We start from the raw sequence: 17,867 nt of genomic DNA on the forward strand, positions 1-17,867 counted from the left end.
GTAGACCTTTGGATCCTGATCCTCTTTTGCCAAGAAACCGCACCTCCATCTTTTATACCCTCCGAGCTGGACGCCGGCGAAATTAGTATGGCGGCCATCTTTTTTTCGCCATTTTGAATTTTTTTTCAGCTTTTTGGCAATTGGATGACGTCATGAATGACATTTGCTCGAGCACCCCCCACCTATCTTCAATACCTTAAGCGGGCCCTCCACCCGTCTCCGAAACCCTCAATCATCAGCTCTCTCCATAATTTTGGCTTACTAACTTTTTGTTTTCTATACGACAACATCAGTGAAAAAAAAATTTTTCATACAAAATTTTACAGGAGTTTTCTAGTTGAAAATCTCGAAAATCTCCCCAAAAGTGGCAACACCGGTTGCATATCTCCATACTGCAAGCCGAGATACACAATCGATTCATACATTCTGACTTTCCAAAATGTTGCCAACTGCCTCAAAAACGTGATCAAAATTTCGAAAAGTAAAAAAAAATACAAAATGGCCGCCAACTCCTTTCACAGAAAAATTTTACACCGTTTCATAATTTTCCTATTAACTACAGGATATACCGCTCCCGATGACGTTTCAATCTTTCCTCTCGCTCGCACCCACGCGAAAGGGGATACCGTGAAAAAGACCGTGTCGAAAATCACTTTTACTTTGATAAATTCCAGTGTTGCCAGTCTCCGGTGACAAAAATACCCAAATGTCATTTGTACGAGCAAAACACGTAATCGCTCATACTCGGATTTTGCGAAAAGTCCGTATTTCGATTTTTTACAGTTTCCCGAAAATCTTGAAATTTCCCGAAAAATGGGGTAATTTTTTTCCTCCAATCTATACCTCGAGCCTATACGTACAATCGCTACATAGAAGCCGAATCGCTCCGATGTTGCCAACTTTCAGATATTTAACTTTTAAAATTGCGTTTTTTCGTACCTCTAACAAAACGGCCGCCACGACAGCCGCCATCTTGAATTTTTAAAAATCACTCCCGTTTTGTCAAAATACAGGATAATTGTGGGCGAAACACGAAAAAATAATTATCCTCGACTTCTCCGTCTTGGATCAGTGGCGCCGCGGTTAGGGATCGAAAAATGAAAATTTTGAAAACTCTCCAGCTCGGCCGCCATTTTGTTTTTCCAATTTTTTCTACCTTTTCTATTAACTGTTTTTTACTTTCCTAAATAGTTGCGAGTTTAAACAAAATCGGTTGGAAAACAACGGAGCTGCAAAAATCACCTCGGCCGCCATCTTGTTTTTCTGAAATGTCATAATTTTTCCCCAGAGGGTTCCCGAAACCGAACACATCTCCCCTACATCATTATATCATTTTCCGTCTCATTCTAGGAGAACAATTATGTCAATGAGTGAGTGAGTCAGTGAGTGGTAATTGAGCTATATATAGTATAACTAGTGTTTTGCTCAGTGCGCGAGCTGCTAAAGCAGCTCGCGTGACGTGGTTGGGTTAACTTTATTATACTAAACCAAATTTATTTATTAAGATACACAATTCACCCCAAAAAACCCACAAAACGACACCCATATAAATTTTTTCTTAAAAAGTGCATGTCCGCCATCTTGGATTTTAAAATAAATGTCGTTATCAAAATTAGCACCCTGGAAAACCCTGAAAACGACATCCATATTATTTTTTGTAAAAACGGGGTAGTTAGGGTTAATAAAGTAGGGTGCGTGGGTGCGCGGACCACTTAAGTGGTCCGCGAGCATGCAGAGATTATTTCACCGATAGACATTTAGATCCTGATCATCTTTTGCCAATAAACCACTCTTCCATCTTTTATAGCCTCCGAGATAGACACCGACGAAATTTGTACGGCGGCCATCTTGTTTTTCCAAAAAATTCCACTTTTTCTATCAATCGTTTACTACTTTCTTCAAAGATTGTGAGTTTCAACGAAATCGGTTGGAAAACAAAAGAGTTGCAAAAATCACGTCGGTCGCCATCTTGTTTTTCTGAAATGTCATAATTTTTCACTACTTGCTTCCACCAGCCAAACACATCTGTCCTACATTATCGTATCGTTTTCCGTCTCTTTCTAGAAGAATGAGACATTCAATATTCGCCATACATTTTCTATGGGGAAAAAAAATCCGCCATTTTGAATTTTTTTTCTATTCATCGAGTAGACCTTCGGACCCTGATCATCTCTTGCCAAGAAACCACACTTCCATCTTTTATACCCTCCGAGCTGGACACCGGCGAAATTTGTATGGCGGCCATCTTTTCTTCGCCATTTTGAATTTTTTTCCAGCTTTTTGGCAATTGGATGACGTCATGAATGACATTTGCTCGAGCACCCCCCGCCTATCTTCAATACCTTAAGCGGGCCCTTCACCCGTCTCCGATATCCTCAATCATCAGCTCTCTCCATAATTTTGGCTTACTAAGTTTTTGTTTTCTATCTGACACCATCAGTGAAAAAAAATATTTTCATACAAAATTTTACAGGAGTTTTTTAGTTGAAAATCTCGAAAATCTCCCCTAAAGTGGGAACACCGGTTACATATCTCCATACTGCCAGCCGAGATACACAATCGATTCATACATACTGACTTTCCAAAATGTTGCCAACTGCCTCAAAAACGTGGTCAAAATTTCGAAAAATAAAAAAAAATACAAAATGGCCGCCAACTCGTTTCACAGAAAGATTTTACACGGTTTCATAATTTTCCTATTAACTACAGGATATACCGCGCCCGATGACGTTTCAATCTTTCCTCTCGCTCGCACCCACGCGAAAGGGGATACCGTGAAAAAGACCGTGTCGAAAATCACTTTTACTTTGATAAATTCCAGTGTTGCCAGTCTCCGGTGACAAAAATACCCAAATGTCATTTGTACGAGCAAAACACGTAATCGCTCATACTCGGATTTTGCGAAAAGTCCGTATTTCGATTTTTTACAGTTTCCCGAAAATCTTGAAATTTCCCGAAAAATGGGGTAATTTTTTTCCTCCAATCTATACCTCGAGCCTATACGTACAATCGCTACATAGAAGCCGAATCGCTCCGATGTTGCCAACTTTCAGATATTTAACTTTTAAAATTGCGTTTTTTCGTACCTCTAACAAAACGGCCGCCACGACAGCCGCCATCTTGAATTTTTAAAAATCACTCCCGTTTTGTCAAAATACAGGATAATTGTGGGCGAAACACGAAAAAATAATTATCCTCGACTTCTCCGTCTTGGATCAGTGGCGCCGCGGTTAGGGATCGAAAAATGAAAATTTTGAAAACTCTCCAGCTCGGCCGCCATTTTGTTTTTCCAATTTTTTCTACCTTTTCTATTAACTGTTTTTTACTTTCCTAAATAGTTGCGAGTTTAAACAAAATCGGTTGGAAAACAACGGAGCTGCAAAAATCACCTCGGCCGCCATCTTGTTTTTCTGAAATGTCATAATTTTTCCCCAGAGGGTTCCCGAAACCGAACACATCTCCCCTACATCATTATATCATTTTCCGTCTCATTCTAGGAGAACAATTATGTCAATGAGTGAGTGAGTCAGTGAGTGGTAATTGAGCTATATATAGTATAACTAGTGTTTTGCTCAGTGCGCGAGCTGCTAAAGCAGCTCGCGTGACGTGGTTGGGTTAACTTTATTATACTAAACCAAATTTATTTATTAAGATACACAATTCACCCCAAAAAACCCACAAAACGACACCCATATAAATTTTTTCTTAAAAAGTGCATGTCCGCCATCTTGGATTTTAAAATAAATGTCGTTATCAAAATTAGCACCCTGGAAAACCCTGAAAACGACATCCATATTATTTTTTGTAAAAACGGGGTAGTTAGGGTTAATAAAGTAGGGTGCGTGGGTGCGCGGACCACTTAAGTGGTCCGCGAGCATGCAGAGATTATTTCACCGATAGACATTTAGATCCTGATCATCTTTTGCCAATAAACCACTCTTCCATCTTTTATAGCCTCCGAGATAGACACCGACGAAATTTGTACGGCGGCCATCTTGTTTTTCCAAAAAATTCCACTTTTTCTATCAATCGTTTACTACTTTCTTCAAAGATTGTGAGTTTCAACGAAATCGGTTGGAAAACAAAAGAGTTGCAAAAATCACGTCGGTCGCCATCTTGTTTTTCTGAAATGTCATAATTTTTCACTACTTGCTTCCACCAGCCAAACACATCTGTCCTACATTATCGTATCGTTTTCCGTCTCTTTCTAGAAGAATGAGACATTCAATATTCGCCATACATTTTCTATGGGGAAAAAAAATCCGCCATTTTGAATTTTTTTTCTATTCATCGAGTAGACCTTCGGACCCTGATCATCTCTTGCCAAGAAACCACACTTCCATCTTTTATACCCTCCGAGCTGGACACCGGCGAAATTTGTATGGCGGCCATCTTTTCTTCGCCATTTTGAATTTTTTTCCAGCTTTTTGGCAATTGGATGACGTCATGAATGACATTTGCTCGAGCACCCCCCGCCTATCTTCAATACCTTAAGCGGGCCCTTCACCCGTCTCCGATATCCTCAATCATCAGCTCTCTCCATAATTTTGGCTTACTAAGTTTTTGTTTTCTATCTGACACCATCAGTGAAAAAAAATATTTTCATACAAAATTTTACAGGAGTTTTTTAGTTGAAAATCTCGAAAATCTCCCCTAAAGTGGGAACACCGGTTACATATCTCCATACTGCCAGCCGAGATACACAATCGATTCATACATACTGACTTTCCAAAATGTTGCCAACTGCCTCAAAAACGTGGTCAAAATTTCGAAAAATAAAAAAAAATACAAAATGGCCGCCAACTCGTTTCACAGAAAGATTTTACACGGTTTCATAATTTTCCTATTAACTACAGGATATACCGCGCCCGATGACGTTTCAATCTTTCCTCTCGCTCGCACCCACGCGAAAGGGGATACCGTGAAAAAGACCGTGTCGAAAATCACTTTTACTTTGATAAATTCCAGTGTTGCCAGTCTCCGGTGACAAAAATACCCAAATGTCATTTGTACGAGCAAAACACGTAATCGCTCATACTTGAATTTTGCTAAAAGTGCGTATTTCGATTTTTTACAATTTCCCGAAAATCTTGAAATTTCCCCAAAAATGGGGTATTTTTTTTACTCCAATCTATACCTCGAGCCTATACGTACAATCGCTTGATAGAAGCCAAATCGCTCCGATGTTGCCAACTTTGAGATATTTAACTTTTAAAATTGCGTTTTTTCGTACCTCGAACAAAACGGCCACCATGTCAGCCGCCATCTTGAATTTTTAAAAACCACTTCCGTTCTGTCAAAATACAGGATAATCATGGGCGAAACAAAAAAAAATAATTATCCTCGATCACCCCGTATCGGATCTGTGGCGCCGCGGTTCGGGGTCGAAAAATCAAAAATTTTAAAACGCTACGGCTCGGCCGCCATCTTGTTTTTCCAATTTTTTTCACATATTCTCTTAACCGTTTACTACATTCTTTGATAATTGCGAGTTTGAACGGAGTCCCTTAAAAAACAAAGGAGCTGCAAAAATCACATCAGCCGCCATCTTGTTTTTCCGAAATGTCATAATTTTTCCCCAGAGGGTTTTGGAAACCAAACACAACTCCCCTACATCATTATATCATTTTCCGTCTCCTTCTAGGAGAACAATTATGTCAATGAGTCAGTGAGTGGTAATCGAGCTATATATAGTATAACTAGTGTTTTGCTCGGTGCGCGAGCTGCTAAAGCAGCTCGCGTGACGTGGTAAGGTTAATTTTATTATATAAAACCAAATTGATTTATTAAGATACAAAATTCACCCCAAAAACACCATAAAACGACACCTATATCAATTTTTTTCTTAAAAAATGCATGTCCGCCATCTTTGATTTCAAAATAAATGTCATTATCAAAATCAGCACGCTGGAAAACTCTGAAAACGACATCCATATCATTTTTTGTAAAAACGGGGTAGTTGAGGTTAATAAAGTAGGGTGCGTGGGTGCGCGGACCACTAAAGTGGTCCGCGAGCATGCAGAGTTTGTTCCACCGAGTAGACCATCGGACCCTGATCATCTTTTGCCAAGAAACCACTCTTCCATCTTTTATAGCCTCCGAGATAGACACCGACGAAATTTGTACGGCGGCCATCTTGTTTTTTCAAAATTTTCCACTTTTTCTATTAATCGTTTACTACATTCTTCAAAGATTGCGAGTTTCAACGAAATCGGTTGGAAAACAAAAGAGTTGCAAAAATCACGTCGGTCGCCATCTTGTTTTTCTGAAATGTCATAATTTTTCCCTACTCGCCTCCCCCACCCGAACACATCTCCCCTACATTATCGTATCGTTTTCCGTCTCTTTCTAGGAGAATGAGACATTCAATATTCGCCATACAAAATGTATGGGAAAATAAATTCCGCCATTTTGAATTTTTTTTCTATTCATCGATTAGACCTTTGGATCCTGATCCTCTTTTGCCAAGAAACCGCACCTCCATCTTTTATACCCTCCGAGCTGGACGCCGGCGAAATTTGTATGGCGGCCATCTTTTCTTCGCCATTTTGAATTTTTTTTCAGCTTTTTGGCAATTGGATGACGTCATGAATGACATTTGCTCGAGCACCCCCCACCTATCTTCAATACCTTAAGCGGGCCCTTCACCCGTCTCCGATATCCTCAATCATCAGCTCTCTCCATAATTTTGGCTTACTAAGTTTTTGTTTTCTATATGACACCATCAATGAAAAAAAAAATTTTCATACAAAATTTTACAGGAGTTTCTTAGTTGAAATTCTCGAAAATCTCCCTAAAAGTGGCAACACTGGTTGCATATCTCCATACTGCCAGCCGAGATACACAATCGATTCGTACATATTGACTTTCCAAAATGTCGCCAACTGCCTCAAAAACGTGATCAAAATTTCGAAAAATTCAAAAAATTACAAAATGGCCGCCAACTTGTTTCGCAGAAATAAATTACATCGTTGTACAACTTTTCTAATAACTACAGGATATACCGCTCCCGATGACGTTTCAATCTCTCATCTCGCTCGCACCCACGCGAAATGATCGTCCCTGAAAAAGACAAATGTCGAAAATCACTTTTGCTTCGATAAATTCCAGTGTTGCCAGTCCTCGGCGACGAAAATACCTAAATGTCATTTGCACAAGCAAAACACGTAATCGCTCATACTCGAATTTTGCTAAAAGTGCGTATTTCGATTTTTTACAATTTCCCGAAAATCTTGAAATTTCCCCAAAAAATAGGGTAATTTTTTTTCTTCAATCTATACCTCGAGTCTATACGTACAATCGCTTCATAAAAGCCGAATCGCTCCGATGTTGCCAACTTTGAGATATTTAACTTTTAAAATTGCGTTTTTTCGTATCTCTAACATAATGGCCGCCACGACAGCCGCCATCTTGAATTTTTAAAAACCACTCCCATTCCGTCAAAATTCAGGATAATCGTAGACGAAACCAGAAAAAAATTATTAGTTTCAATTTCCCGTTTCGGATCCGTGGCGCCGCGGTTTGGGGTCGAAAAATCAAAATTTTGAAAACGCTACGGCTCGGCCGCCATCTTGTTTTTCCAATTTTTTCTACTTTTTTTATTAATCTTTAACCAGTTTCTTTAAAGATTGCAAAATTCAACGAAATCGGTTGGAAAACAACGAAGCTGCAAAAATCACCTCGGCCGCCATCTTGTTTTTCTGAAATGTCATAATTTTTCCCCAGAGGGTTCCCAAAACCGAACACAACTCCCCAACATCATTATATCATTTTCCGTCTCTTTCTAGGAGAACAATTATGTCAATGAGTCAGTGGTAATTGAGCTATATATAGTATAATATATCTAAGTATCCACATATATTTATATTGAATCTTCTTTTATAGGTTAGAACAAAGGACTCCAAACAATGTGTGCAGTTCTATTACTTTTGGAAGAAAGTAACTAAAGACTACAAAACTTTGTACTTACGAAGTTGGCACGACTCACAAGCAAACCAAGTAAGCACCGCTACGAACACTGGCCTACATTTTGTGTTCAGGTTCACAGAATAGTGATAATAAAATAGGTTGTTAACGCTATCGAATTGTTTACACCCAGGGCTCGGTAGGGCAGAATTCATCAATCGCGTCGACAACGTGCTCGTCACCACCGACCCCATACGAAGGAGAAGAGTTTCCCTGCAAGATCTGCGGGAAGTAAGTGCCAAGATCCGGAATACGCAGCATAGCGCTTCCATTTTTCGGCCTCAACAGCAAATATCCGCAAACGCAATTTAACTTGAATAGTTTAAAGTTTACATCATTTTTGTACATCTTTTTTATAAAACTATCTAATGTTTATAAAAATATCTTTGACTTAAATTGCGTCTGTATAGAAATGATTAGAGAATATTTAAGTCCATATATTGATTGATTCAGCTTGGTAAACTAACGAAAACTTTGCAAAGTTTCATAGTATTATGTTCTTTATTAAGTTAACATTGCTGTGGTTTAGGGAGTGTTTGTGCTGTATAGAATGCTGTTTGTTTTTAATGCTACATTATTATTATTGAACGAATAAGATGTATTTGGTATAATATAATTGACAAGAGGTTCTCTGTTCTTAATGTCGATTGCAAGTGAAGCTAATGTTTTGGTATTCAAATTGGAAATAATAATACCTAATCAGTTGATGAAATAAATTGTAAATTATTTAATTAGACATAGAAAGTTTCCTGTGACAACTTAGTTTGTTATTGAATGCGCAAATGTGACTCAGTTTGATGTAAACTCATTTTCGTAATGAATACATGATGAGATTCCGTTAAATTTGATTTGCGGTTGCGCGTTCATAGAATTTTAATAAAATCAATATGTTGCCACTGTCTCAGGGACCATACTATGTCAAATATTTTTGTAAATATAAAAGAAAAATAGTTTGAAGTGAATACCTATTATGTCCATTGCAAATGACATTGATGTTACATGTAAATTTTATTTACTGCACTCGAGGGTTATGAAAATAAATGTGTATTGATGTTGTATGTAAATATTATAGTTTTACAAATCACTAACTATGAAGTATAAATGCCTTGCTTAGCTTGTCTGCTTTTTTCACAATTTAACATTTTGTTTCGCTTTCATTCTTTTATCTTCCGTTGCTGTTTCTTAATGTGTACCCTATTATGTTTCAGAGTATTTAACAAAGTAAAAAGTCGTAGCGCACACATGAAGTCGCACCGGCCACTCGACGCCGAGCCGAAAAGGCCTAAACTCGAAAAGCCTTATGAAAAGGTCGAGCGATGTGACGACAGATCACAAGCGACTGCTGAATTCCAAAGCAAACCGCCCGCACAGTAATTACTTCTAGCTCACTCATTCCGCTCGCGCGTCGTGCTGTGCTTCTTGCGACTAATCATCGTAATCTGTTAAATGTTGAATCACATTGGCCTAACAATATATACGAGTCGAACCTGTCCGTTCCATCGCAATCGCTTATGGCGTGCGCCGTACTCGCCCGCCTTCACTCGCACCACGCCCGACTTTTTGTAATAACGAATGTCTAGATACAAATTCAAAAAATGCTAACCGTATGAGCATTTATTATGGTTACAAAATAGTTTTATAGATTAAAATGAAAGTGACTTAGACGAAGCAAACTAGTAAATAGTAGCTAGAGAGATTAGATCTTGGGTAAATAAACGAAACTTTACTAAAAAAAAATAGGTATTTCGAAAATTTCATATAAGGCTAAGCTACATGAGATCGCGTAAAAATATTTTGTATAACGATTGATAAATAAATAATAATTAATTATAGGTAGGTAAGGCCTTCGTAAAGTTTTTATATGACAGACTTCTCAATGTGACTTTGCAAGTGTGATGTTGTAAATAAATCAATAGTTCTTGAAGCTACGGTTCAGATCGGCGGGCAGCTTATCGAGATAATATTAATCTATATTTCTATTACATTACAACTACGTGTGATACATTAAACGTAGCTCGTGTAGTAACTACACTACCTCTATTGAATTGTTCGTTTTTATTGCGAGCCCAGCTCACTATTTATTACATTAGCTTGTTTGCTCATTCTCTTGTTGTTATTTTGTAGACAATATTTTTTGTTTATTTTTATTTTTCTAGTCATACTAGATAAATATATGGGAGGCGTACTTGAAATGCGCGAATGTTTTAGACTTAAATATAATTTAAGAGAACGGAATTCAATTCGTTATCCGTACCGTAAATTAGTGACATATCGACGCAGTTTTAGAAAAATATTGACAAAAGAATAATATTGATAGCCGCGCGTCTGTGAATGTTTCGTCAAATTTATTACAGACCTATCTAAAAAAATATTAATTGCGAGTATTTAATTAATCATTTTGTTATTTGGATTAAATCTTCATTTGGTAAGAATGAATCAAGTGCCACATAAAAATACATTAATTAATTTTTGCAATTTCTTTTAACACAGGTCTTAAACAATTGTATCTTGAAAGATTGACGCAGCATCATTATTTTTTCCATTAAATTACTTATTATAAAAATATATTTGATCCACATTCACAGATGCTGCCGAATTAAATAAAAATAACAGTATTTTTTTACACAAATATTATCAAAATGCTCAAAGTACCTATATACTTAACTATATTTTATGTTGGTAATTTTATTAAGTATATTATGTAGTTCCTTGTTGTTGATTGCTCTGCGGTATCTTGTTTATTAATAAATAATTGATACTCGATGTGTACTTACTTAATTTTCGAAAGTACATTATTTTTAATGAATGTAAATTGTATGTACTTAACTAATTGTATGCAAAGATTTAAATCCGTGATATGTGCTGACACGAAAAACTGACATCTTTTTCTATTCTACTTGATAACTATGAATAGGTAGGTACATTTTGCACACTTGTAACGGTGTATTTACACATTCGCAAAAGAGGGCGTACCTAGTAGCAACCGAGAAGCGGAACAAGTAGTTCAATCTGAAATTGCAACATGGCGGATCGCGCAAGCCATAAATTAAAATCTGTTTTTGTACAATGCGCAATCATACGCCTAGATACAGAATGAACTTGAATTCCAGCCTCGCCTTGCAATCACTTAGTGGCAACATCATGTGCGACATACGAGTAGCGTGCGGCGCGATGCGTTCGATTGCGAATAATATGTAAATACAGGGTAATAGTGGGCGATAACGAATCTAACGATTTAAATCTTTGGCTTTATGTACGTGTACCTTATACGTGTTGTGATAATATGTAATGTTTATTGTTTTAAATAAATCGGTGTATTATTTAAATAGAATGTACAAATCGAGCAATAAACTGTTGCTCAATTTATATAACGAATCTGCCAGTTATTGGAAATTTCTGCTGCCAATATCGGAACCCATTAAACTTAATAAACGTATTCTACGGTTGTGAAGTTTCTTAATCAGTAGTTATGTATTAAGAACGCATTAAATGCCAAAAATTGGTATAAATAGGCTTGTACACCACCATACAACCATTGTGCCAAATGGTGGAATTTCACTTGGTCATCAGCCCGAATTTGAGTTACCAAATAAAGGTCTTCACACGAATTCGGGCACCCAACACGTTCTTTAGATACACTGTCAGCCATGTAGGTAGGTACCAATTATTGTGTTACGTTAACCCCCTGTATTAGATTCCAATTCGACATTGTTGATTTACACTAGATCATTGTCTCTTATTCAAAGGCCTGAGAATTTTAATAAGACCAAATGTAATTCCACCAAAATCATATTATTAATAAAATAAAAATCGGTTTACGCGTGTCATAAGTTACTAATACATAATTCCTGAATATACTTATTATAGAGCACCGTTTATTTGGACTTGCTACCTAAACTTCTCTACCATTGACTAAGTACTAAGTAGGTAGAGAAAGAAGTTCTACTCAATGGGTAGCAGGGTAGATAATATATAGCCTTTTTATTTTAATATTGACGGATAAATAATTCATTTGCCGCGAATCTTTCACTACATTAGTAAGAAATCAATATGGTTTTCTCAAAATTCTTAAAGAGACCAATATTTGCAATAGGGGGCAAATTGTTTGGCGCTTAATCCGTTTATACATAACTCTCGAATTGACCTTCGTCTTCCGATATTATTGCTAACTAGATATTTATTTGGACAGTATTCCTAGAAAAAGACATGTTTGTAATTTAAATACCTATATATTTAAAATTTTACTGTTTTAAGTTAACCCTTAGGTTAATTGCATGAAACTCTAAGCAAACGCGTGTGGCACTTTAGGTGTTAGAGACGTAAAGGACAGAGGATTTTTTTTAAGCAAGCCACTATATAAGCTGGAGGCATACGATATATTGTATTTGTTTCCTTCCATCTGTACCTGAATGAAAATCTGCCAAAACGTAATGATAAAAAATAGTAAGATAACATTGAGGTAAGCTGTCTGCTACGCAAGCCTTAAATTTAAAAAAGCTTGGATGATAATATAATATATTACACAGCACAGAAGCACAGGTATTAGTTTCTAGAATATGTCTGCAAAATTTCATGGACTTTGGTTGCTTAATATTCAAATGAAATTGGAACTCCGATTGTATGGAGTAAGTGACGGAGAGAGCCCTGTTAAACAGCTTACCTCAGTAATACCTGTCTCAGTAATGTGTGCTTCAGTGCAGTTCTGTCAAATCAACATAAGGTGGCGTCGTCGTACACCTTTGGTACCTACGCTCTAGAATTTTAGATGATATTTATTAGTGTATATTTTAAGATAAAATTGAAATATAAATGCTCTATGTATTTGTAAATCACTAACTTGTGTGATTATTTGGTTGTGTTTTTAACAAACTAGTCGAGGTTTTACGGTAAACTGTTAATTATTATTAATTTTTCAATCAATATGCCAAATAATTGCCAAATAAAAGATAAATTAGAATGCCACGTTTAGAAAACTGCGGAATTAATAAAATAGAATTGATTACGTTAGAGAAACATACCTAGAATAAGATGAGGCATTATCTAAAACTCTAAAAGATTTAGTGAAATTATAATTAATTAGTGCTTTGAATCTGCTGAAAATAATACCTACGCCATTCGTTTTAATTGTAGAAAAAATTAATCGATTTTAAAAATCATTTTAATATATTTCTTATAAAGTAATAATTGACCATGGTAAATAAATGAACGATAGTAGGTAAAATTTTTATAAATTATGAAAACTTTGCATAGACTAATATTATGATTTGATTATTTATATTTACTAATGTAAGTATATCTATTATAATAATTCGCAACAATACCTATAAGTACTTGTAAATCGTTAAATTATTATAATTGTTGTCAAAATTATTTAACATTATTTGTTTACCATGGTCAATATAATAAGTATTTATAGTATTCATTTTTGTCAACGTTCAGATCGGAATTATTTTCATAAAATAAATAAATCTTACGTAAACACTAAATATATTTTCAAATAACGATACCGGAAGTAGGTCTACGTCAATGACATACGATTTATGGAAGACAAGTCCCTCCAGAGATATATTTTAACAATACTCTTAGCTACTAAGACTGAAAGATACACAAAAAATTTATTCTGCGAGAAAATAATGATTTTATCTTTTTGAAGTAAGAAATACGTTACCGTTCTCCCATTCCACGTGCCAAAGTGACGCTAGTCAGGGTATAACTTTACACATACCCTCATTGTCTAACATCCGTTTTATTTACCTACTGACGATATGAAGCGCAGTGCCTTTTTTTCCTCTCTCTTCTGGCTTTACAAAGATTAGCCAATGTCAAGTTTGTAGTTATTTGTAACAAGTTAGTTAAAATATACAAGTATGGACCCCGTCTGTGCCGGCACTCACCGACATACGCACAGCACCCCTTTAGAGGACTTTCCAGTCAGTTTTAACAAAAAAAAAAAACACTCCAAAAAGGCAGAGCACGCCCGCCAGCTAACACCAACACAGACAAAGTCGCGCAGTGCCTTTATACCTATTATCCACGAATATTTATCACGAAAAAAACGTCTAGGACAGCATCAACATGGTAGAGTCAATGGCACTTGAAACTTACCTAGACCGCCTTCATTTATAAAAATTGAGGCCTTAATATATTTCAGTATATAGTACATAATTACATCCAATCAGAAACGTGATTGAATCATCGATGTATTGAATATACCTATAACGAATGCCTACTAAATAATATGCATTTCACGTTACTTTTAATGTATGGGTCTGCAATTTGGTGCTGCGCTTCGATGAATTAATTACCTATTAATCCTAAACTCAGAACTCTCAAAACGTGGCCGCTAGATTTATTTAGTCTATTATAGCTGGAATAATTACTCACGGACGCTAATTAATAAATGAGTGTTAAATGATGAGATTTGGACAATCTTATTTCAATCTAAATATAGAAGTGCCTTACGATTTTATTTTTATATACTTACTGTTGTTTTGTTATTTGTTTTATTTTTAAATCAGATTCGATGAAGCACTGGAAATTGCATTTATTTGTGGTTCGCTACGTCCACTCTGAATGAACAGAGTAGCCGTGCAGTGAATCAGTATTAGTTCAATCGTTGCTAGTAAATTAATTATTTTACGTTTTATCTAATTTATTTTTTAATATAGAGACAGTACGGGCTAACTAACTACAAACAAAGTAACAATATTATTGTCGCTTCAACGGATAAATAAACTACTCTTTTCAAAGAACGGACAAAGAAAAATTGTAAAGAGATTCAAATATTAATATGAAATTAGCCAAATAAGTTCTTTTAAAACGAGAATGAATTACGTAAAGAGTTTTAAGCGATGATTAATAAATAATAAATTATTTTGTAAGCCATGCCTACCAACATAAATCATCGTTGATGATATTACAGAGTGACGGCTTAAAATAATACAATAACTACAAGTCAATTTAACGAATGATGGGAAATCTACGAAAGTGAAAAAGATAATACAACTTATACTGTAGCATACATTATGCGAAAGCAACAATGATTATTAAGGGCCAGCGCACATATGGGGGAGCGCAGCGCAGAGCATTTTTCAGTCAAAATATTATCGACATTGTCCTCATTGAAATAATATCGAGCCTCAATAGCTCAACGGTTACAGGAGCGGACTGAAATCCGAAAGGTCGGCGGTTCAAACCCCACCCGTTGCACTATTGTCGTACCCACTCCTAGCACAAGCTTAACGCTTAGTTGGAGGGGAAAGGGGAATGTTAGTCATGATTAAACATGGCTAATATTCTTTATAAAAAAAAACTAAAATCAATTGTGCATTCGTGCGGATACTCGCGCATCCGCGCGCAGGCCTGCGCGTGCTCGCGCATTCTCTGGTAGAAATTCGCGTAATTTGTCACGCGACTAGAAAACTTCGCAGGCATGCTCTACGCTGCGCTCCGCCATATGTGCGCCGGCTCTGAAGCAACTAAAATAAGCCGTAAACGTTTTGTAAATGTACTTACCCCTATCGTGGTGTCAACTATGGATTTTCCTCTTTCTATTTTCTTCCAATTATGTGTTGTATCCAAAGAATTGAAATTGTATATATCCTTATTGTATTTGTGTCAACACAATGTTATTATATACTATAGTATTATTATTAATATTATGTAAGACTAAGTGGATAATATATTCTTCTAATTTTGTATGGAATAAAGTATGTATGTAAGAAGTGATAGGCGGGAAATCCGTCTGTCACTGAGACCGGCGGTAGGTACTACCACGACATCATAAAGATTTTTAATCCTATTTATATCATTTTATGGTGCATTGGATAACATTTAACATTTACCTTTTGCATTTTGAGTAATAAAATTAGTGTAGTGCGCCCAAACCAGTAACCCACCTAGTCCAATTTGAACTTTTAAAGTTGCAACATAACGGTTTGTGCAGGTCATAAACTAAGGATTAAATGCACAAGAACGGCTAATAACTTTTTTGTAAAATGCGCAGTAATACGCCTCGTGTTCAAATTGGACTAAGTACTCGTTTTGCGCGCCCTACATCGACAACCTTGCTATCCTTTTCAACTCGCAACGTTAATCTATCAGTTTATTTTGCGTATTTTTTTTTAAATAGAAGTTAAGTACTTTTTTTGAATTTTCTATGCTGCATATTGATGAGCGTGGTAGTACAAGACGGAAGGTCATACGTACTTTACTATTATGTAACCGTAGAAGTAAACTGACGCGTGCCAAATGCACGATAATTTGATATTACACTCTGTGTTGTGATTTTGAACGTTCTGTAAATTACAAAAGTCTTTAAAAAATGTAGACACCTCTTTAGATTAGCACAATTCTTCGCGTAGTCACGTTAGTTCATTAATGGTTGTAAGCATTTAGATTAAACAGTGGAATTAGATAATCATTGAAAGGTGTAAATGTGTTACTTATAAATTTTAGATTCATTGTTATATTCAATGTGATGATCGTAAGAACAACGACTATTCTCGAGTCCTGTCCCCCGACTCTTCACAACTTCGCATATCCTTGAAACAATAAGTAATAAAATAAAACTATATGTATATTGATAAATTTATTAGGGTAAATAATTTTTTAAGACAATGACTATTACGTGATCTTTTAGATTGTCTTTATTAATAATAAATATATGGTGAAGTTTTTGTCAATTTGTTTTTTCTTTTGTCCTAAAAAATACCGACGATGTTTAAACACATCTTTGGACCACGCTCACTTTAAGAGGGCTCTCTCCGTCACTCGTTTCCACTCGTTTCATACAATCGTAGTTCCAATTTCATTTGAATATTAAACAACCAAAGTCCATGAAATTTTGCACATATATTCTAGAAACTAATATCTATGTCTGTGGTTTTCCAGATTTCTGTTAAAATATTCGGTTTCAAAGTTACGCGGTCTTAAAATTTTCATACAAATCTTTGAGCCCCTGTAATTTTAAAACTACATATTTTTAGAAAAATCTAAAACACCACAGACATTAGTTTCTAGAATATGTCTGCAAAATTTCATGGACTTTGGTTGCTTAACATTCAAATGAAATTGGAACTACGATTGTATGAAACGAGTGGAAACGAGTGACGGAGAGAGCCCTGTTAAGTGAACGCACACTTATTCGAGCCGAACGCGTCGAACAAGTCGGACGAAACGAATTTTAGAATTCTGTATATGAAACCTCATGAAACCTCGCACTCTTACGTTGAATCGTCCGAATCGGAAGTTTGCGTGGTTTCATGAGATTTCATATACAGAAATCTAAAATTAGTTTCTTTCGACGCGTTCGGCTCGGATAAGTGTGCGTCCACCTTTTACGTGCATTTTCGTACGAAATTCGGGTCTAGCTAAGCCGCCATAATAGGTGCTATGTACCTACTGATAAAATAAATAGATTAGGTACATATCAAAATAAAAACACAGAGATCCTTTTAGCAGTTTATTTTAAGAACATTGTATACTACAATGAGACCTTACATTTCGATAAAACTCTGTTAGAAAATATGTAAAACAAAATAGTGCTGTGTAACAATAAAATTAAAACACATAACATTTTTACCCATGGGACACTGAACAAAACAGTCAAAATGACATGAGAAAACAATTCTCTAACTAATGCATGAGGACGTAGACCTACTTGTATATTGCTGGTCAGTACTTGGTGTTATGGATAAAATGATTCAATTTTTTTACGAATCACATAAGAGCAAAGGCATGGAATAAGAACAGCAAGACATTACAGTTAACTATAGAAACACGATAAACATTGTGGTCCAACTTCCCAAGAAAGACATTATTTATTTTCTGGAAACAAACTGTGTGGGATGGAGTAGTGTTAGTGTAACATGCGTACGTTTTTTAGTGCGTACGTATTTGCT

At 36.0% G+C, this 17,867-nt stretch overlaps 1 protein-coding gene across 2 annotated transcripts in view; it reads left to right on the plus strand.

Moving 5' to 3' along the window:
- The window catches only part of LOC123874917, a 138,399-nt gene extending 126,096 nt beyond the window's left edge, over nucleotides 1-12,303 (plus strand). For both annotated transcript variants that reach the window (XM_045920480.1, XM_045920481.1), the window contains 3 exons: nucleotides 7,885-7,998; nucleotides 8,099-8,196; nucleotides 9,174-12,303. In XM_045920480.1, coding sequence (XP_045776436.1) covers nucleotides 7,885-7,998; nucleotides 8,099-8,196; nucleotides 9,174-9,339 — 378 coding nt within the window. In that variant the 3' untranslated portion in view covers nucleotides 9,340-12,303. The remainder of the gene's footprint in view (nucleotides 1-7,884; nucleotides 7,999-8,098; nucleotides 8,197-9,173) is intronic.
- Nucleotides 12,304-17,867: the final 5,564 nt, after the last annotated feature.

This window comes from Maniola jurtina, chromosome 19 (assembly GCF_905333055.1).
Source record: "Maniola jurtina chromosome 19, ilManJurt1.1, whole genome shotgun sequence".
In the NCBI taxonomy this organism is placed as follows: domain Eukaryota; kingdom Metazoa; phylum Arthropoda; class Insecta; order Lepidoptera; family Nymphalidae; genus Maniola; species Maniola jurtina.